The sequence below is a fragment of the Opisthocomus hoazin genome, chromosome 6 (genome assembly GCF_030867145.1).
Source record: "Opisthocomus hoazin isolate bOpiHoa1 chromosome 6, bOpiHoa1.hap1, whole genome shotgun sequence".
NCBI classification, from domain to species: Eukaryota; Metazoa; Chordata; class Aves; order Opisthocomiformes; family Opisthocomidae; genus Opisthocomus; species Opisthocomus hoazin.
Window position 1 is genome coordinate 74,933,280 of NC_134419.1, and position 23,308 is coordinate 74,956,587.

Here is a 23,308-nt window from a genome sequence, read left to right on the forward strand (position 1 = left end):
TGGAGGTTTACACTCAGCTCTGGTCCTTGGCTAAAAACAGCTCCACACTTGGAAGTGGACACGACTGGAAATCGGTATAAATCCCACTAACCACTCCACACCTTGCAGGAAGCACTTATCATCAATATCTGCTGCTCTGGTTTAGACCTTGGGTCCAAACACCACCCAGGGTATTCGGGATCGCTCGTCCACCAAGCCACAATATGTTTACAGAGCTAGTTACGCAGGCCTATTTAAGGTTTCATAACTATAATTTAGTCAAATTACTAGTTAAAAAAAAATGTTTGACAAAAAGTTGAAGAAGTTTCTAGGGATAGAACAGGATAAATAAATTCTTTCAACAAGCTAGCTCTCCTGACAAACAGCAGTTTCAAGTAAAGGGCGGAATTTACAGTGACCAATTCACTTCTGTTTGCCTTTTCTGTCTAAAATTTTTGCCCTGGCTTCTTGTGGTATTCTCAGCTCTGCCTACATCATTCTGCAAATCCTTTCACTAGCCGAATTCATTTATTTTACATCACTACATGAGCTGATTTGGTCGAATTGATGGAAACAGAAGGCGAGTGGTGCCTGCTGTCTCATGGGTGGAGTAATGTGACTTGTGTAACCAAGTGACCACCTGTGCTTATGAAATCAAAGAGCAGATACGTACGCAATATTTACTTTAAATGATCCATTCTGGGCCTCATTTTAGCATATCATTAAACAGAGATTAAAAACTTTAAGCGTATGAATTTTCCCACTGATCTCCAAGCGTATGGATTACGCAACTTGTTTGAGAAAGGTCCTTGTCCCAGCAAATTCTTGAGCACAAATGAGATGAGAACAAAAACTAAACTAAAAAAGCGCTGAACAAACATGCACCGTGTGCTTTGCGCGATATTTGCTGAGTTCTACCTACTTTTTGGGAAGCCAGATACTCCATGCCTCTTGCCAACTGGTATGTGCACGACACTAAGTCCTTGAAGGTCATCTGCTCTTCTGGTACCCTGTTAATATCAAACGAATACTCCATCCCCGGGGGGCGGCGGGCTCGCAGGTACTCCCGCAGGTTTCCTTTGGAAGCATACTCTACTATCACGTACAATGGACCTTTGGATAAACAGAACTGTGTGAAATAGCGTTCCACAACAAACAAACTGAATCAATAAATGCTTAACTGTGAACTCAGTAAGCACAACTTGAAAGAAAAGGAGGTCCGGACCTGGTGAAGTGACCGGCCCAAGGCTCCGCAGCAGGACAGTGGCAGAGCTACAGTTAGCGGCTGAAAGTACCTAAACCCTGGGCCAGCGCCTATTTCTTCCAGATCATGCCAGGTACCAAAAAGCAAGCATTTTCAATCCAAAAATGCCATGAGATCCCAAACAAGGGGAAAGTTCTGCTGAAGTTTTTCAAATTTTCACAATTTTACGCCATTCTGCATCGCTTTACATGACACAATTAGCTTTTAATAAAAACACCGTGGTCTTTAGAGGGTAAAAGCGCTCATTTCAAGTTCATGGGATACAAGTTCCACTAAAGCAAGACTGACAATTCAGAACAGCAGGCACAGGTAAAGCCCCTGTAAAATGCCATTTTTTTCCCTACAGCAAGGGATTAGAGAGTTTTCATATGATATAGTGCCCTTTCTTATATTAAACTGCAAGTATAACGAGAGACAGAAGTTAAAATATTGCTGCTAAGCCAGGGAAATATCTAAAAATCCCATCACGGCATGACTGTTTCCTTAAAAAGTCTTGAAAAATTATGATTAATGAGACTTTTGCAGACCTGTTGGAAAGCCCTGGCTTCCTTTTTTTCTCTACTCACCATCCTGGGTACAGGCCCCAAGGAGATTGATGATATTTTTATGCTTCCCAATCATCTTCATCATCTCCATCTCTGACACCAGGTCAGACAGATCTTTTTCTGTAGCATCATCTGTACAAGACACAAGTTCAGTTCATATTTTCTAGTGTGCCACCCCGAACTCAATGAAGGCTGACGAGCTGGTGTAAAACATGCGTGCTTCCAAATGCAGCACACGGGACTTGTTTGTCTAACTTACAGTATATACTGGAAAAGTCATGTGTTGTATCCTAACAAAAAATAGTCTCACCCTCTTTGATGGACTGACCACCTCTTCATTGCTGTATGTTAAGAGGCAACACAGTAATATCAGACACAAAAACGCTGTCCCTAGCTATAAAGCCTCCAATAACCATGCCTTTCCTGAAAACTAGCCTTACAATTAAATTTAAAATAGGCACCAACCCCCTGGACTGAACGGGCTAGGATCTACACATGGACAGCTTCTGACACGAGCTAAACTGAAAGCAGAGAGACCAACACGATGCTAATACATCTCGTGGCTCCTAAATACTCACTGCTCAAGATAAACAGGCTGTCAAGGACACAGATTTACACCCCAGACTGCTGAAGGCTGAGGTCAGCTATGTGCTCTTTGACCCACTCCACGATGACAGAGTTCAGATGCCACAAAAGAAACTTTTTGTGGATGAGAACTGCCACATCACTTATGCCGATCCCTAATCAGCCCATTTTCTTACCTTTCAACATCTTCACTGCCACAGTCACCGCTTCTTTCGGCCTGTCTTTGTCAATCCCCACCGCTTCGGCCATGACGACTTGCCCAAAGCAACCTTCTCCCAGGGGTTTACCCAGCGTCAGCCTGGAGGTGTAAACAGGAGATTAACACGCGGCATCTGGTGAAGGGATGCAGCCAGTCAAATTCCAGGGCTAAATATAAAAAGCTTTCAACAACTTGCTGGAGCATGGAGCATTTATCATATGGAACTAATGAGACTCTGAGTGCGCATCGGTTTTCGTGCGCTCTGCAGTATATTTTCTTAGGGATGGTACAGTGAGCATCTCATACGGGCAGACCAGTTGCTAAATCCAGCTTTGAAGCTCCCCCTCTGCTTGTAATAAGAGGCCGTGCTGGATGGCGAGCAGCCAGACACTGCGCAGAGGGGCAGAGCTTTCAAGAAGCGGACCGCAGCTGAAATTCAGGCGCAGCCAGCAACACGAAAGCTTCTCCTGGCATTGTAACAGACGGTCGTCGTCTTCTTCAATTCCACCGCGAGGAGACGAAAGAAACGTTCCTTTGTGCGTGTGGCCACGTGGTGGCTTTCAGGCAGCTGGTGATTTGTGTGGTACAGGGTGGTATTCAGAGCAGGGGGATGTTTTAAATATTATTAACCCCTGTGATCGAACATCACAGTGGAAACAGAAAGGAAAATCAAACCTGCTCTCAGGCAGTTCAAAATTCATATTCCTGCTTTTTGTTTGGGGATGCGGGCCTTGAACACCTGCCTAGTGCCCACTTGCGCAGAACGGATTAGACAGGACAGAGATAACAAGTCAGTAGACACCGTGCTTGGGTGCACCTGCGGGTAATTCTTGCACCCACTTCTCTTTCGTGTGGCTGATGAGGTGGCCGGACGGCCGCCTTCTTGTGGGAGAGAGGAGGGAGGATGAAGGAGGAGAATTGGAAAGGAAAAAGGTCGGTGACAGGCACGTGGTGAAAGCTCGGTGGGGTGGTTTCTGCTACCAGAGCCCGGGCAAAGGCGCCCGCAATGCTCGGGAGCCTTGAGCCGCTGCCAGCAGCTGCCGTGGCGGCTGGCCCCGCTCCCCTGCCACACGTCCCGGCGCGGCCGCGGAGCAGCGGCACCAAGGCAGCACCTCCGTGGGACAAAGCACTTGGCAGACCCCAGCGGCTCCCGCGAGCCGGCTTCTCCACGGCCTCCCCACCCAGAGCAAGATGGCTCTGCTGACATCCCCCCGCATCCCCCCGTGCTTTGATCCCTTCAAGGGTGAGACAGGGTGCTGTAGTGACCCACAGCTGGGTCTAGCACAGAGGCTGTTTCTTGGCTGCAGGCTCTTTGCTGCCACAAATGCCGTGTATGAGGGTGACGGGAGATGCCTCCTATCTGCACACCCGGGCTCTGCTCAGAGAGTGGGAAACGGAGACAGGGGGAAACTCAAGCTCTATTGTAACCACAGTATCAACGTAAGAAACCTTTTAAAAAGAGCAGTCATTAAGTGGGCTATGCAAAATGCATCTTGTGGAGCATATACCTGCTTGCAAAACCTGCTCAGCTGTAACAGACAGACACAGAGATGTCGATCTCAACTTTAGGAGGATAAAGAGATAAAATAAAAAAGAAACTTCAAAGCCTCTAGGCAAAATCTTTTTGGTTCCAGCCTAAGTGCTTCAGGGCCAGATTTGGGCTCTGTAACCTGCAGAAATTATCATCTAAGTCCAGAAGCAGCGCCACGGCAGAAATCAGAGTGCTCGGCGGGTTTGATGCTGCTAACGTTATCCAGTGCAGGGGCCAGATATGGATAAGCATTTGCATAACTGAGTTCTCAAGATCTTGGCTTTCCATGGTCAAAAGCAGGATTCACAGATACGCTATACACAGGGACTCATTCTTACAAGCACAGACTTGTGCCTTCCCTCTTGAAATACAGGGAGAGGTTGTCGTACCATCTGCAGGAGAGGGTTAGACCAGGGCTAAGTGGTTTGAAAACCCCGCTTATCTGCTCAGGCACAAGAAAGAAGTGAGAGGTGGTTCCTCCCGAGGGCAGCCCGCAGACCCCCTGTCAAATGCAGTCTTTGCCTCAGTGAGAATTCCTCAAGCTGTTTTGGATTGGTTTCTAAAGCAAACGCGAGTTTAAAAAGGTGCAAAGACTGAAGGGCAGCGTATGCTATGCTGAGGTCATCCTGCATTTTCTCCAGAACTGAAATTGAATTTAGGATCTTGGCAGAGAACAAACATTTGCATTGGAAACTGGTTAATTTATGTGCTATTGCCCTGCTAGGACTAAAGTAACAAACCCCTCATTGTGTGCCTCCTGCCCCCCAACCTAATAAACTGCCTCTAAATAGCCTCCTTTCATTGCAAATTTACTCCACCTACCTTTGCGCTGAATGCTGGATTTAAATGTTTAGCACTCTAAAATTTTCCGCATTTCGTGTATCCCCCCAGGGTATGGGCTGACAGAAATTCACATACAGGCCCCCACTGCTGACTAGAATACTGCAGGTGGCAATTACAGCATTTTGCACTAGTTTTCAGCTACATCATTAAAATAATTTCCAGAACAGTTGTCAGAAGGTTCAAAATTGCAGCTCTTCTACCCAAAAGTTACGATGCTGAACTTAGAAAGAGAACTGTTCATGCAAAAGGTGTTATTTTCTCAAAGTCACCTAAACACTTCTTAAAGTTAATACTAACTTTAATATGTAATCATGGTTTTATTATCTCTCTTTTACATGTCTTTTTTTATATTAAGAACTATGGTTACAGCTTTAATTAGATTATTCAGCAGCTCGTTTTGCATGTTAGTCAACAGACTGAAGAAAATATTCTGTAGTCATATGAATTTGCCTATATCAGATATTATTTGCATACATTCAGTGTGCTCTGCTTGAAACCTAACACCTTCAAGCCACAGAAGTTGTATATATATGTACACAACATGCAAATCGTCCCACTAAATCAAAAACCATCATCTCCATTAATACAGGCTGATACTAAATCAACACAATATCCTATCCAGAAGGTCCTGACAGAAAGAAAAGTTTGTCTGATACCATATTCTAGACTTTCTCCATCTCCTACATGGTATTTCATTACCTATTTTATAAATATTAACTAATTAAGTAATCAACTAAGAGATATGGTTTAATGTACAGAGGTATTGCTTGGGGAAACCTTGACTGCCCTTCAACAATGTTTGTATGTGGACACCCAGTCTAAATCATACGTATTTTGAAATAACATTTCAGATTCACTCCTTTCATAACAGAGGACTTACATTTCAGCAGGGTACCTGAAATGCTGCCAGAAACCTGAAAATCAAAGCAGAACAACAGGCAGAGAAAATTCAGCTTCTATTTTAAAGGAAGACTGATTTTGGATAATTGAATTGGATCTTGATCTTCAGAGGAGGTTCAGGTAACTGAGATTTTCTCTGAACTAAAGAGACCCTGGGAGACATCGGGAAAGATGTTTCCTTTCATAGTGCGTCATGTTTTTCAGGCACATGTAGGTAGTGCTAAGAGAAACAGGCTACTCACTTGTCTCTTGGAAACTCCCATTTTGGGTCTTCTGGCAATTCGTATTCGGAGACTCCCGCCAGCATGGGGGCATCGGCAGTAGAGGAGAGGCGAGTCGTTATCCTCACCAGAGGCGTGTTGGAGTTCATGGAGGAGCTCGAGTCGGCGGACACCTGTTGTTGCAATGCATGATGCAAAAAGGAAAAAGGAAAAAAAAGGCGGAGATGTAATCTTAACCCAATATCTGAAAAACAGCAGTAATGATAAGCAAGCCAGCTCCGAACCCTAGTATTAGGAGAAAGTGGTTGAATCTACAGCTTTGTTTCTAGCGCAGTGTTCTCACACAGTCACCCTGCCCTGTAAGCCAAACTCTGACTCCAATTGCTGCCAAGGCTCTAAGTCTGTCCCATAGGTTGAAAACCACAGAAGTTTTAAACATACTCACTCAGAAGACAAATTTAATAAACTTTTCCCTCTTTTTGTTTATCAAATTGATATTTTTTTAATCAGCTGAGCGTATTTGTATCACCACCTTCAGATACCTAAGTGGCAGCTTATACGGTGAGCAGAGGTTACCAGTAAGCACTCTTCTTCCACTCACTTCTAGTTGTCCGTGTCACCATTTCTTTTCCCACATCAGCACACAATTTACAAGCTTCAATGTTACTACTAAATTGAAATTTTCAGTTTTTAACTGAACAATAGTATTACTGCAAAGGCTCCCGTACTTCTCATCAGCACCACTGATCAAGATCACAAGCATATTACTGTGTAGGAAATGCTGGATTCTCTCACTTCTTTTCTAAGCATTCCATACTGAAAGCATCAAAAAGCTATCACACTAATTGGGGGATATTTAAGTTTTCAGTTAACTACATTCTTAATTAAAGATTTTGCAGGCAATGTGGAGAAGAGCTCATAAAAATAATTCATAATGTCCAATGCTTTGAAACGCAATTCACTTTGGCGTATGATTTCTCATCAGCCTCAACAAGCAGACATTTTCTTTAGAGCACCAAATGTACTTCATGATAACAGCTTTGAAAAAGGAGGCAGCTGTTCCCATCCATGTAACAACATCTGTCTTGGTGTGAATGGTGCATCTTCCATAAGGCTCCTTCCTCAAACCTGTGAGCAGCAGCCTGCTGTCTGCTGACCTCGGTGTTTCAAGTGAATACCAACACAAAACAAAAATGCTTGCGTTGCCACTCTGTCCCCTCCTTTTAGTGTGAATCCTTCTTGTCTCTTCAGGCCATGACAGTCTTGGCCAAGCCCAAATCCGGCAGCCAAGGTGGGATGAAGGCTGTTTCACAAGGCCATCGTTGGTATCCATCCTCACATCAGGCGGCAGCAGGTGTTTCTTGGCCGGCATCGCTGGGACCCTGCCCAAGTTGGAAGCCCTACAGCATCAGAATCACTACCGCTCTTGACTTGCATCCTCATCACTGGGAGTCAACTTTGACACGAGGTTTGCTTATGTAAAGTGCCACCAGGCTACTATTTTATTCCAGAGGTCTTACAACTAGATTAAAAAAAGCAATCGTAAGCAAACAGATTCTAACAGCATTAGAGTGCAAATTGGTGGCACACAGTGAAAGGAACTCAAAATCCTCTTGTCTCTATGACACCTGATAAGCGCAAGTTAATGCTCCCTTATTTCAAGCCCAATGAACAATTACAGTGTCTGAGCCCATGGAATTACTCGAGCTCCTCAGAACGGGGCTGAAAGGCTTTTGCAAACAAGCCATGCTCTTACAAAATGTATTTTGACAAGACAAGGCTAAGGCTCTCAAACAAGTTTCTCATCATGACTCTAACAACCTGGTTGGTTTGAGCGGTCTTTTTGCAGATCGATATCGTCAAACTCATCTCATCAAATTGGGTTGGTTTCTTGGCACATTTTTTGCAGACCAGAGATTAAGACCGGAAGGAGGTTTCATAAGGAAGAAAATGTTAAGGACTGCTATCAAAAAATTAACCTTGGCAATCAGTTTTGCAGCTGACTGACAGACCTTTCTTGATATCAGAAGCTCCAGCTTCCACAAGTGAGCTGTGGTATCCATGGAACAAGAGAGTATAACCGCACAAATAAGGCTACCATTCAAACAAGAGAGCTGGACTGCTTTCCCCCTTGTCCATCCAACCATCGTTAACGTTAATGTTTACTTTCAGCAAATATAAGTACCTGGCACATTCCTCTAGGCTAATAAATATGATGAACACTTGGGATACAAACAGAAAACTACTATTAAGGCAGACTACATAGCTCTAAACAAATCAGTAAGTGAATTCTGTGAGGAGTCCATTGAGAGAGACGCTGCTATGCCCAGCCCAGAGGGCAACACGCCTGCTGAGGCTGAACAGCTCGCTCAGAGCTGCATGGCAGGTCAGCGTAAGAACCCGGGCTGGAATTAGGCTTTTACTCATTTTTTTGCTCATTTCCATTATTTCACTACAGTTTAAAAATGATGCTTCATGACATGAACTAGTTTAGCACTAAGAAATGTGCAACTCTCTACGAACAACGTGGCAACTCCTCTGTCCCCCACAACTTCCCCTGAATTTCGTTCATCTTGTTTCTGGCTTCTGTTTTTAAATCTCTCTCACTGCAAACCTACTATTAACACTCTACAACCACTTCGTTCATGTCTCCAAAATTCAGCCGCCAGCCATTCTATCAAGATCTTTATTCAAGTCCTGATCTATTTATCAATTTATTTATTAACATTGCCTTTATTTTCCCACCTTCCTCTGTCACGATAGCCATAGTTTTCATGGGACATTAGGAAGGTGTGGAAGTGAAGCTGCAAAATTTAGACAATGTCCTGTACGTATCAGAAATGGCCCAAAATTTTCTGGGGTCTTTTTTATTCCATGAATACAATATTTGTATTAGACACTGTTCAGATCTCTGCCGGAGTTTAATCTTTTCACTAGCTCCTACACTCAAAGTTCATCAGTCTTAGCATGGTTAAAACCTATAAATGTAAACTTGCAATAAACTGAAATACTCTGCTGATGTATTTCAAACACAGACGTTAAATAGTAATAATGTATAGGGAAAAACAGATGAAAGACTCTGCCAGTTTCCCTTTTAACACAATTGCACATGTTTGCTTCACACAATAACTGAATGATTGGCCGGAGATGCTGTAGGTAACCAAAGTGCATTAACGTGGATAGGAATGATGAGAAATCCAGAGGAACTACTCTATGTCTGGGTGAAGAAGAGACTGCACTCCCAGGGAATATTCTTCTGATTAACTGAAGCAGTACACGGAGTTACAGCAGCTCAAGGGCTATAAAAATCTGCTCCAGAAAAGACAAAGCCAACCCAGGCTGGCCTATGATTGGAAGAGATTTTCTGTTTCAAAAAGGCCTTTCACCTTTTCTGCAATAGTAAGGAATTAGCCTTTGAACTCATCCCTTAAGCATATTTTTCATTGGCTTAGAGTGCACTATAAAACAATAAGGAAAGCCCTACCTACTCCAAGGTCAGTAGACTTGGTCAACTTTAATCTATATGTATACATTTAAGTAACAGCATATAGAAAGTATTTTTCCAGCTTGCTACTTTCCTCTTTTCAGCTGAAGCACTGGTCTCCAACAGCTTACCATGCAGGTTCAAGAACCAGTGACACTCCTGCCATGAACCCCACTCTTCAGGGTGTGGGTGCTTCGGCAGGAGGGTTGGACTAGATGACCCACAGAGGTCCCTTCCAACCCCTACCATTCTGTGATTCTGTGATTCTGTGAGTTGCTTTCAAGTATGTGGATGCTCTTTTTGCTTTCAGTTATGCAAAGATTCAAGGTACACAGGACTCCGGCATAATAGCGGCCATACTGAGTTTTTGCAGCAAGCTTGTAATTGTACATGGCCAACACACAGACACCAGGGTCACTTTTGGGTCTACCAGGTGCCAAGAAACAGCAGCTGGACATCTAGTCAAAATGCATGAACTTCTTGGGCAATCACCCAGCTCACCAATGTGGGCTTCTCGGAGATCAAGGAACAAAGCAGAGCCAGGGCAGAGAAGCAAGGAAGGGCACCCGATGTGGATGAATTAGACATCTTCAAGGTCTACTCACTGTGTTGGTGATACCTGTTTTAAGTGATGACACTACACTAAGGAGGTATTTTGAGGGCTTAAATGAAGCAGGGAAGGCAAAAGTCAACTTGGCTTGAGCAGAACACTGAAAGGAGTATTGTGACGTATGTGAACCTCAACAGGAAGGTAGACCTCCACCATAAAATATTCTTTGTGCTTCCTTTCTGTTTGTAGGAGGCCAGAACAAAGCAAAGTATCAGCTTCAGACAGATCTTTAGTTCCATATCTGCACTTCAGAAGGAGAAAAGCCCACTGTGCCCAAACCTCATGCACCAACGCATTATTATATCCCCATTTTAACAACATCTTTTTCCTTCAGCCAACACACTGTGCTTAATCAGCTCTGAGATAATGCTTTACAAGCATTTCTAAGCAGTGGAGCGTTAAAAACAAACAAATCTTTGCTGGAATCATTAAATGCCATGTGGCAAAATCAGCTGCAGAGCAGAGTGTAATTGTCTGTAATTGATTATGAAGGGTGTTTTCCTCCACTGATGATTTATGTCATGTCCCGAAGCCTAGATCTGTCAGTTCTGGCACTCCCGCTGTGAGATTTTTGCAGCCATGCAGCGATTTCCTATAATTGTCAGTCTTTTTGAAGGCTCTGCTATAAAAGTTGATTTGAAGTGATATGCATAAATGTACATAAACATAATCAGTACGTAATGCTATTAGCTGTTGTAGAAATGGTCCATCTGAGTGACTGGATCTACGAAAATATAAAGTTAAATGCACTATATGGAACAGGATACCTATTTTTGAGTAGTGACATTTAAAACACACGTACCACCGCTTCTTCATGAAAAGCACTCCTTCCGAAACACACAACAACAAAATAACAAATCAACAAGCAAGTGGAAGAAAAGAAGGTTATCAGGAGTAGTCAGCATGGATTCACCAAGGGGAAGTCATGCCTGAGCAATCTGATAGCTTTCTACGACGATATGACTGGCTGGGTAGATGAAGGGAGAGCCGTGGATGTTGTCTACCTAGACTTCAGCAAGGCTTTTGACACAGTCTCCCATAACATCCTCCTAGGGAAGCTCAGGAAGTATGGGCTGGATGAGTGGTCGGTGGGGTGGATTGAGAACTGGCTGAATGGCAGAACTCAGAGGGTTGTCATCAGCGGCTCTGAGTCTAGTTGGAGGCCGGTAACTAGTGGTGTCCCTCAGGGGTCAGTACTGGGCCCAGTCTTGTTCAAATTCTTCATCAACGACCTGGATGAAGAGTTAGAATGTACCCTCAGCAAGTTTGCTGATGACATCAAACTGGGAGGTGTGGTGGATACACCAGAAGGCTGTGCTGCCATTCAGTGTGACCTGGGCAGGCTGGAAAGTTGGGCGCAGAGGAACCTGATGAGGTTCAACAAGGGCAAATGCAGGGTCCTGCACCTGGGGAGGAACAACCCCATGCATCAGTACAGGCTTGGGGCGGACCTGCTGGAGAGCAGCTCTGCGGAGAGGGACCTGGGTGTCCTGGTGGACAACAGGTTAACCATGAGCCAGCAGTGTGCCCTGGCTGGCAAAAAGGCCAACGGCATTCTGGGATGCATCAAGAGAAGTGTGGCCAGCAGGTTGAGGGAGGTTCTCCTTCCCCTCTACACTGCCCTGGTGAGACCTCATCTGGAGTACTGTGTCCAGTTCTGGGCTCCCCAGTTCAAGAAAGATGAGGAGCTACTGGAGAGAGTCCAGCCAAGGGCTACAAGGATGGTGAGGCGACTGGAGCATCTCCCCTACGAGGAGACGCTGAGGGAGCTGGGCTTGTTTAGCCTGGAGAAGAGAAGGCTGAGAGAGGACCTTATAAATGCCTCTAAATATCTGCAGGGTGGGTGTCAGGAGGATGGGGCCAAGCTCTTTTCAGTGGTGCCCAGTGACAGGACAAGGGGCAATGGGCACAAACTGAAGCACAGGAAGTTCCATCTGAATATGAGGAAGAATTTCTTCACTCTGAGGGTGACGGAGCACTGGAACAGGCTGCCCAGGGACGTTGTGGAGTCTCCTTCTCTAGAGATATTCAAGACCCGCCTGGACAAGGTCCTCTACAACCTACTGTAGATGACCCTGCTTCGGCAGGGGGGTTGGACTAGATGACCCACAGAGGTCCCTTCCAACCCCTACCATTCTGTGATTCTGTGAAAGGAGTGCTAGGAGGCAAGTAAATGGCTTCCATATAGAGAAATCCAGAGATAAAGCAAGAAACTAAAATAGGTATTAAGGTAAACTCCTTGCATCACATCCCGCTGACAGCTGTGTATTAATCTTTCTATTTCATAGCCTATTCCTTAAAACGAATGATATTTTTACAGCTCAATGCTACATCAAATAATATGTTACTTTACTTGTTCCAGATTACTTTTCTTTTTTCTGGTTCCAGCTGACCTCATCATTTGGAATTAGCTATTACCCTGGGTGAGCTTAAGTCTTAGTTTAAATCAATCAGTTGTTGTTCATCACAAATGCGTTCATATCATCCTTATGAAGGATTAGACTCAACAACGACAGTAGATATTCATTAATGGGAATGTATTTCGAACATTAAGCATAAGAAATCACTCCTCCCTATTGAAGACACGTATACACATCCAAGTTGAGGGGGTCCAAATTTGACAGATTAATTGTGACAGCACTAGGGAAATGCTCTAGTGATGACAAACACTTGTACTTGACTTTGACTGGGCAAGTCACAAGAGACGGGACAGTCTTTTTGTCTATTTCAATTATAATTTATTTGTCAAAAGAAAAGAAAAGTAAGTTCTACAAAATAGCTGCATATCCTGTTGAAGGCTACTCTTTACCTTTTGATTCAGTGAACCTGTCACACCTAAAGCCTATACTGCACATCAGGTTGTGATGTTCATTCCTACGAACATTCCTTCCCCCTCCCTTGCAAGCTGGTAATTCTATGCAGAACATGGCTAATACCGACAGACCACTTCACCTCTCCACTTTTATATAAAGAATAGGAACTTCTTGCTGGATTTCCCTGTAAGCAGTTTCTAACTTGAAAAACCAAGTACCAGATCCTATCGAGTCTGAGGATTGTAGGCGGAGGGAACTGATAATTCCCGACTTCATCATGACCCCTCCTACAAATGTGAAAAGAACCACATTTTGGCAGGAAAAAAAAAAGCCTGCATGTGGGGAATGATAAAATCCCGTGGTAGCTCAGACTAGATAGTGTATGAGAATCCAGACCTGCAAAGCAAACCATATGTTACTTGGCCAGACTCTTCTCCCTCTTAGACAAGATGGCATCAGTCAGGCAAATGCCTCTTTGTGAACCAGGATTATTTTCACATCTGATCCTTAGGGAGCTCGACCCAGCAGCAGAGCGCTTTGAAAACAATATCAAGAAATTCCCAGTCTATGGCCTCATTCCTCTGGAATTCCAACAAACCCCATCACCCAGGCTCAGATCTCTGCCCAGCTCACGCAGTTCACCAGCCACGAGCATCTCCCCTGCTTGCTCTCACCCATCCTCTCAACAGCTCCACCGCTTTATTCCTCCACAGCACAGCACAAAGGACAAGGGACAACCTTCTGTGATCAATAGATAAGTAGAGGTTTAGTGACAAAACCCCACCAGGCTTTAAATACCATCCTCTGAAATACAAATAAACTGAAACAAAAAAAGTAAGCCTTGCTGTAGAACAAAACAAAACGAGTTGAATAATCCAGAAAGACACACCCATTAAATAAAACACCTCCTGACCTATTTTTTAATTCTTGATTTGTAACAAGTCTGATATCCAGGACCAGCTTGAGAAGATGTAGAAACTAAACAACTGCTGCAGCCTTGGAGACCAAGGAGATGCTAACTGAAAATTTAAGAAACCTTCACTGTCGATGAGCACATTTTCAGGACTGCTCACCTCATCCTGCCTTTGCAAGCTAATACAAGCAATTTATGAAACGGCCAGCAAAATCATCAAAACACAAATACAGATTTCTTTTAATGCTTATAGTAGTTGTATTTTCCTCTACGAAAATACAACAGCAGAGAGCCCTCCAACGAGAAACTCCTGTTAATAACAAAGTACTTGGGAGAACTGAGAGTAGTGGAATTTTTGCTTAGGGGTTGAAATAGCATTCGCATTTTCAAACATATACTGTTTTTCAAAAAATTATTCCTACTTTTCAAAACAAAATGCCCGTTTTTGCTAAGAAAAATCTAGAAACCCAAAATAAACTGATAAAACCCGATCTGACAAGCATGTTCTAAGACAGAGAATTTTTTTCCTCTGTGAAAACAATGGCTTTGGAGAAGGTCCATATTGCATCATTTAATGATAAATAACTAAGCTGAGGGCAGTGGCTGGCACTGCTGTCACATGCAATGAAATAACACTCTCCCCCCAAGGAGCTGTTTCCAACTGACACCAACTGAGCACACACCAAACCCCAGGCATTTTTTATGCCGTCAGCTTATCTCTCAGACTTTATGATGCTTTACTATTTAGGCAGAAATCTAATAAACGACTTTTATCTAAGCAGTTGATATGTATCTCTCTCTGGTTAAGTATGTAACATTTGAAAAGCCTTTTCTTTGTCCAGAAAGCTAAACAGAATTTTAGCCAGAGAGATGTGTAAATTGAGTTGAGGGCTTCGCATCACTCTTTCTGATATACCCAAAGGCAAAAGTCCCTCTCCTTACCAGTGATCCTCAAGGAAATGAATAAAATCATAAAACTACGACAAAAAAAATCCAAAACGTAAACAAGTCAGACAAAATAAGAATTAATATCTTTGTTCATAAAACAAACTGAGTATTTATTCAGAACAGACAATGTTCTTGTCCCTCACCTCAAGATTTTGTAAAATACCGCTCTCTAGAAGCAGATGGCTAAAGCATTACTAGAGGGATTTCTCCAGTATTTCTAACCAAGGAGATGCAGAAACCCTGAAAAAAGGGTTCAGAAAAGAGCAATAAAGGCCGAAATCCCAAGACTAAGCTCTACCCTAATTCTGGCTGATCATGCATCTAAATTCCACTTACCCACGCTGAAGAACTATTTTTAAGGTCCATGTATAACTGAAAGTCACAATATTCTGGACAGGCTGTAGAAACCATCTGCAGAAATTCTGCGCAACCTATTCCTGGTGCAGACAGACTCCAGCTAAACCCTCCGACCCAAACCTCATGACCAGAGCCTGGCTCCAGCCCCTGCAGGTGGTCCCTATTTGGAATAACGAGGTGAACCAAAGCCTCAGAGCCAACACCCCTCCACCTCGCAGGGCTGAAACCCGGAGGTGGATTTGCTGGGTTTAGAGGTCCGTCCTGAAGACCTACTGCAAGCAAAAAAAGCCAAACCATATTAAACTCCATCTTCAAAAAAACCCAACTTTTTCAGGAGAGCATAGTATGTGGGAATGGAGGCTGGTTTGGCAAGTACTGGCCTGTGACAGAGCCCAAGGCCTGTTACTTGCTTAACTGGTTTGTTGCTTGTGGTATCGCCCTCTCCAGAAACGCTCACTGCCAGCCGCAAGCAATTGTAAAATATATTTTATGCGATGCTGCTGTGTCCATTTTAAATCTGACATTTGCTTTTAGTTCCTCACTCAAAAGCATCAGCTTCTTAATCAAATTGTCCGAGATCTGATACAGTATCTCCCCTATTTTTATTCCAGTCTTTTTCTATTTCGGGGTGGTTTCTGGATGCTTGGCTATGAAATTCCCTCCCCTCAGTCTTCAAATTTCTTCCTGAAAAATACCTCTCTGTATATGGTACCTAGTTACTGCAATAATAGTCACCTTAGAAACATTATAAACACACAATTAAATAGGATTCTGTTCCAAAGTCCATTAAGTCAGTAAAATTTTTTCCATTGACTTCAATGAGCTGCAGGATCAGGCACCAAAATACTTTAAATATTTTTTTTCTATCTATAGACTGCTAATGCAGAATATACTCCATTTTTCACATTTCTCCTCTAACATCCCTGCCCTGACTTCCTTGCCTTGAGACACACACTGCTGTGTCGAGATGTACTTTCTTCCCACGCCAGTCTCCTAAGTGCTGGATTAAACCCCACCCCTACTGCAATTTGGTTTAATGCTTCTTTATTCCCCTTTCCAAAGCTTTCCTCAGAAGGACGTGCTGGCTTAGTGGTTTGGTAAAGGTTTTTCAAACTCTTTATCTACTTTCTGTTACCTGTCTGCGCAGAGGGATTCGCTTTGTCAGCTTATGGACAGCGGGCTGGCTGCTGAAATCCGGCTTCTTGGTGGTGTTCTTCATGCGGCACAGGATGACTGTCAGCACCATGCAGGCAATTAAGAAGACCCCTATGCAGTAAATTGCGATTTCCAGGTAGTCTGGTGACGTTGGATATTCTTTTTCTTTTTCAGGAGCTGGTTTGGAAGTTTTTAGGAGGGAACAATCACGCCACAGAATTAGCACATAGTACAAGCATAGTCCAGTACAGTGCTTGGAACAACATGAAATGGTAAAATCTCAGCAATTCTCGCAGTGACTGTGTGACATACAGAATACTGTGGATGTTTTGGCCATCTGGCTATCTGAGACTAATTCCTCCTTCTAGACCACTGCTTGGACTTCTCAGTTTGCCACTGAGTGTGAGCTTGTGCGTATATGTATACATATATAGACATATACTTGTGTCTGCCTAGACAGGTAGATACACTTACATTGAATTATTGGATGATCATTCGTATTTTTAAGGGGCAAGAAAAAACTGAAGCGTTTGAACTAGGCTCAGGTTCATTTTGTTGCTCAAGTCAAACTTCAAAAGCACTGTTATTCTTTTTAAAGACACATCTAAAGATAAAATATTGAATTAGCTAGCCTAAAAGAAAAGTGTCTAAATTCGCAAACAGACATTTGGACTTGACTCTGCATTGCCTATTTATTCAAAATTTTCACTGGGATCTCAAAATACAAAGGGAAGGCAGGATGAATCAGTCCCTCATCTTGTTTCTAAGTTCAGGTTAGGGATTTCAATAGCATTTCGAGGATGCTGCTGCCCTGCTGCTTAACTCGCTGCTGTTCATGCCCGGTACCTAACTCCCCTGAAGTCCTTTGAAGAGCCCAGTGTCGGATTAAAAAGCGTAATGTAAGCAAAAGCTGAATTGCTATCAATACGTTAATTAACGAGTCCTCCTTTGTGAGGACTGCACATTTCAAGTAACCTCATCAGTGGTTACTAGTCTATGAGATGAGATTTTAGTGGGAGTGGTTCTACATAGCTGTTGCTCTGATTGAAACCATTTTGAAATTATCTTCAAGACAGTTATATGTGCAAACGCTGTCCCTAATCCCTTATCTGGGATTCAACCCCCGGATAAGCAGCATTCCACAGCAATCAGCGGTCACTCCGCAAGCAATGCATGTGCAAGCGGAAATTTTCTTGTGCCTCATTCTAGGCTTATAAAAATATTTCATTCAAGAAAATCAGTTCAAATAAATGCTGTTCAAGCACTTGCAAGATGCAAACACTGCCAGCAGAAGCAAGCTCTACACAAGTACTGCGTTGCCTGCTTGGCGACAGACCACGCAGGCTCGGTGTTTGCATACGCGCGACGTGAGAAGGTCGCCTTGTTCAATATATTTTAATAAAGGGTAAGAAATTATCTGCAGAAAGTGGCAACACTTCACTCCCACAATATGAACCTCAGCAATATGCACATGCAGGTTTTGTACCTTTTACTTAGCATTAATGAATAGTAAGCACAGGATGACCCAGCAAACCTCAGGTGGTTCGTGTTTTTTCAGAGGAACTCCTAAGGCAGCTGCCAACACTTATAGATGAGAAAATTTGACTAGTGTCAAAACCAACTACAGTTACATTTTTTTAACAGCTGATAACAATTTTCAGGCAATAAAGCACATTGATGTTTGTTTCTTTTAAAGACAGAAACATCATCAACCCCAGAACAGCAAGACATGCTCTGCAGTAAAAGCAAATGACTACTTGTTTTCTTAGGGCATGCAATGTTTAAAGATGCATGGAGCCGATTCCCAAGATATGGAAGGCACTGCTTCTGTACATGATCCATTGGCATTAAAATTAGAAACTCCACAGGAGATCTGGATGATAGGTAAAAGTAAATTTAAGCACACTAAATAGCTCAGGTTATTTTGATGAGCCAGTACATGACTGTGGCCAAATTAGTCCCAAAGCTTCATAAGAAACTTTGAATTTCCTCCTCTTGAAAAAGTTTACAATGATTAATGTGCTGATTCTCAGTTGTCTCACTGAAGTGCTAAGGAAATACAGCTCCTTAGCATTTCTGATGGACGTTTAACAGATCTAAAAATATTTCAGCTGAGTGCAATAGCCATTTCCCACCCTGCTTTTTTATGTTGTTGCCAGGTTTTTGGAGTTGCAAATATGTGACAAGATAAATCATTGGCTTGAGACAACTGTGTTCAAAAAAATCATTGTAAAAGTCCTTTTCTGAGACAGAAGCTGTGCTAATTCTGCAGCAATCAACAAGGGGAAAAAAAAAGAGGAAAAACCACAGAAAGAGAGCAGTGTATACCTGGCAGAACTGTCAACCATGCAGTGTGAAAGGATATCCCAATAGAATTACCCGCCAAGCATGTATACTCCCCAGCATCCTCAAAAGTTACATTCCGTATATAGAGAACCTCAATTTCTTTGTCCGTGGTGTTAACACCGGCAGCCTAAAAAAAAACAAAAGAGGGAAGCAAGAGAAAAAGCTAGACATTGAGAGAATTCTTGTGGATAGGGAGATGGAGCCACAGGGCTTTGCACTTTGTAAAGGCAGAGGTGTAGAGATGCAAAGCTCCTTCCCCATCCACAATCCCTCATCCAAAAGGCGTTTACCAACAGGTCCCAGCTCACCTCAGAAAGTAATCAACACCCTTCACCAGACCTAAACTCACCACCTAAACATGCATGCAATCAAATGACATGGAAAAATTAACCCACAAAGCTTTTTTTTTTTCTTCTTTTTTAAAAAAAGAAAGTTGAAAGAAAAACAAAGAGAAAACAAAGTGGGACAGAATGTGGGCTCCTTCTCATGTAGTTACCTGTTTCAGAGGAAAGAATTTACTATAAAAACATACTCTGAAATGATAAAGGGGGGGGGAATTCTGTTCCAAGAGACGCAGCTTTGTGGCTGTCTTGAGCAGTGTATGGTCCTTGCATCATTCACCACACTACAGCCAAACATTGTACTTTGTGCAGTGCTGCCAAATCTCATTTTAGTCTGAAGGCTGGTAATATTGGGTGGTTTGCTCAGAAGCACAGTGGAAGGTACCTCAGCTCTTTTTCAAAAAAGATCAGTTGTGGCTCTCAGAAATCTGGAGGCAAACTGGACCCCAAAGCTTTGAGAACCAGGAGATGGAAATAAAATAGATTTTTCTAAATCTTAGAGACTGAAAAAAATTCCAGAATGGTTTTATTTTTTGCTGGTCTCCTTCCAGACTTGTTAAATAAATCTCTGACTTGACAAGTCATGATGCACCAAACTAATCAGTGTATCAATGATTATCCAAACTCATACAAATAGAGTAAATCTTAGACCTGGAACTTCGTAGCTGCCCCAGGATGGGTGCAGCAGGGCATTAGTGTCAAGGTCTCTGGGATGGAGATTTAAAGAAGTTATTGTTTACTGCTTTTTGTCTACGTTCCATTCAAAATGTTACTTTGAAACACATAACGAGAGAATAAACACATTTTTACCAGACCATTTGAAGGTATATTTTGTTATGAGTTGTACTCATATTGTTGCCAGTCTTTATTGCTGTTGATGGGTTATTACCCAGTTAATAACAGGTGAATAACTGGAAAATCCTCCCACCCTGCACAGTCACAGGTGATGTGGGAAGTTATAAGAGACTAAACTGACCTGACTTATGCTTCTGTGAGTACTTATACACACACACACATATATATAAATTTACTCTAATTAGTTTGTAATTACATTATTCAACAAGTAGCCTACATGTGAACTGCAAAGTACGAAAACTGGACACAAACACACAGACACAAAGACACCAAACACAAGAGAGAATAAAGATCAGCATCAGAAACCAGTGCTTATGGTACACACAGAATATTGTGGGAATTTTTCCATGGCTGCTGGTGTAATACCAGTTGCGTCACCGAAGGAGGATTACACATATACCACAAGGCCAAAGAGTTATCCTACAAGCTGCCTGCAGTCTCCCAAAGCACCATTTTTACCAGCTTCTACATCCAGCTTGCTTTAAAAAACATTGTTACCTTGTATACTTGGCAGAACAGAGAGCCAGGCAGACTGGTTGGCCTCCCCTATATAATTGGAGACCTTACAAATATATTCTCCAGCGTCCGCCTCTGTCACATTGTACAGTGTCAGCACTTCAGCATTGGAACTATTTATCCCCGAATGCTAGAATAGACCAATAACACAGGAGAACAATGTCACTGCTGCCCAGAACGGACACCAATCTGTCTACGGTCCCACCACCAACACGTCATAAGAATATGCCTTCCACTTCATACAGGTATCAGCGTCAAAACATGGAGGGTTTGGGATTTGTTTGGGGGTTTTGTTGTTGGTTGGATTTTTATAAATCTGAAGGATCACACAGCGTCACTGGGGAAAAAAGCACCTGGGCTGGTACACCAGCTGCGTGGAACAAGGTGGCATGGAGCTGGCTGTCCTGCCTGCCAAGGCGCTGAGTTTTGGCAGTGCCACCCAGCTCAGAAAACGATGGACTTTCCTTGGCCAGGCTTGCTCAAAATGCCTGCCAGCAGCAATGACACCACCGATATGCCACGGCACGCTGGAGAAAAATGGGCATCTCTGTGCAGGCTGAGCATCCAGAACACCCAATCCTGCCAGTGAGCCTTTGGCAGCAGGTGCCGCATTACTTTGAAATAAAGAGGCTGAAGAAATGTGGAAGAATGGAGGAGATTCTCCCAGGAATGTTTTGGATGTGCTCTACCGAAACGTAAACGTCAATGATGTTCTTTAAGAGAGTTTACACTTTTTTCTGAATAAGTCATGCCTGAAATATTCAGAGAGAAAGGATTTCATGGAAGTGAAAAAAAAGAGAAGCATCTATAAGCTGCACTATTAGCATTTAGACTACCAAATGTTTGTCGAACTTATTTCATTTGCAACATAAACGCTTCCATTTTCAAAAAACGTTCAGATCTCAAAATTCTTGGATTTACGCCAAATAAATTCAACGCTTTAAAGAAGTTGTCACCATCACCGGCATCCGTAAAACCTCACCTTTAAAACCTGAAGATACGGCAGTCCATCTGGTCCGTATTTACTGCCATTCTTCTCTACGTGTTTTATCCACTGAATGTGAGGTTGAGCATCACTGTAGACTTTGCAGACAAACTCGACGTCACCTCCGACAACGGCAGAGGCGTTTGCTGGAAGGCCAGCTTGGAGGATGGGTCTGTGCGGTGATCGCTCTGCTCGGGCGGGGAGGGGGAGCGAGAAGGAGCAAGAGAGAGAGAGACAGAGAGAGAGAAATAAAGATACATAAATAAGCAGAGCTGCCAAGAAAACTGTAAGTGAACTCGAGCCAAAAAGCCCTGTAAGCCTGTTGGCTGACTCCTCCGAAATAACACTGCAGCCAAAACGTGTAACAAAAACTACAGTTCAAAGGAGATGACTCTAGCACTACACTTGTAGTATAAAGAATAGCTATTTGGGGGGGGGGGGAGAGAAACCTTGCTTAAAAACTTTAAGCATTTTTCATAGTTCAAATCAGCAAGAATTAAGTAAAATATCCTCTTTTTTTTTTTTAAGCTATTGTGATAAGTACCTCTGAGTTTGTAAACATTCTACTTGGAATAAATCTCAACAAATTAAGAAAGACTATTGATTAATTTTAGAAACTGATTAATGTATTAAAATATACCAAAGGGAATTTCTCAGAACTAGCAGCAGAAGCCTCAGCACTGAAACTCCTCGCGCAGGACGCGCACACCAGCCAGCTCGGCTTTTCCGAACGCTCTGACCAGCGCTACCGCGATAGCTGCTCTCTGACGTCACCCAGACACAGCACCAGAAATACCACTTCGCACTTCTTCTGAGCAGGACGCAGGGAAATACAGACTTCCCTGGAAAACTGCAGTGTATTTAACGTGAGCCAAGAGAGCTTTTAATCTACAGACTTGCTTAAGCATTTATCAAACGTTCTTGGTTAAGTTACACCACTGACTATACCGAGTGCACCCTGTGTCACCGGGGTACCCAGAAAGCTGCTGCAGTCAGCGTTCCCAGCCTGATTTTGTGGACACGATATGCATGGCCTTTCAGCAAAGCATCAACGGGAGGCTTGCTCTCAGCTATGACAGAGAGGCAGCTTTCCATCACCCTTACGAAGCCCGATTTCAAGTTGCTGAAGTCTTCTGGATGGTGGGCAGGGCATGAGCCCAGCTCCCCAGCCTCCGGGGCCACCAACAGCCTCTTTTTGCTGCACAAGGCAAGTGGGTAAAGCATAAAACCTTTTCATTCAAACATCACATAAGAGAAAATCCTCTAAATGACAGCCGTGGTTACCAAATGCCTTTATCATCCAGGGAGTGGGACGGACACTGCCACCCTCCCCAGAAACCCTTCAGAGAATCACAATCACAGAACCACAGAATATCAGGGGTTGGAAGGGACCTCTGTGGGTCACCCATTCCAACCCGCCTCCCGAAGCAGGGTCACCCACAGCAGGCTGCACAGCACCTTGTCCAGGCGGGTCTTGAATATCTAGAGAGCTGGAGTTTCATCAGCCTAGCTGGGAACTTACCACCTTCTCCACGCAAACTTCACTCTGTTCATTTCTTTTGGTAAGAAAGCAAAGTTAATACTGACCTACATATGATATACATAATACTGACCTACATATGATACACATAATTCAACCCATGAATTAGAAGCAAAACACCCATTGCCCAGCCCCAGCCCCTTCTCCTCTGCTCCAGGAATTCTTTCAAAGATAAGTAAAATGCAGCGGACATAAATATTTATTTTCAGAGGCTGTACACTGTAAAAGCTTTGACATTACAAGCCAAATCAACCCAATTCCAAATCAAGCGTTCCTTCTTAAACATACCAGTTTCCAATAAACTGTTTCACAAGCAAACATTGCGAGTGTAATAGCAAATAATGACGCCCGTGGAACAATGGGATCTTTTATACAGTC

At 43.2% G+C, this 23,308-nt stretch overlaps 1 protein-coding gene across 8 annotated transcripts in view; it reads right to left on the reverse strand.

The window, feature by feature from the left end:
* The window catches only part of FGFR2 (fibroblast growth factor receptor 2), a 90,389-nt gene that overhangs the window by 12,408 nt on the left and 54,673 nt on the right, over positions 1-23,308 (reverse strand). For 5 of the 8 annotated variants that reach the window (XM_075423853.1, XM_075423851.1, XM_075423847.1 and 2 more), the window contains 7 exons: positions 21,388-21,578; positions 18,676-18,820; positions 16,321-16,524; positions 6,089-6,239; positions 2,550-2,671; positions 1,810-1,920; positions 902-1,092 (listed from right to left, as the gene is read on the reverse strand). In XM_075423853.1, coding sequence (XP_075279968.1) covers positions 902-1,092; positions 1,810-1,920; positions 2,550-2,671; positions 6,089-6,239; positions 16,321-16,524; positions 18,676-18,820; positions 21,388-21,578 — 1,115 coding nt within the window. Of the gene's footprint in view, positions 1-901; positions 1,093-1,809; positions 1,921-2,549; positions 2,672-6,088; positions 6,241-16,320; positions 16,525-18,675; positions 18,821-21,387; positions 21,579-23,308 lie in introns of all 8 variants that reach the window. The other 3 variants (XM_075423854.1, XM_075423852.1, XM_075423850.1) reach the window with 1 other exon arrangement.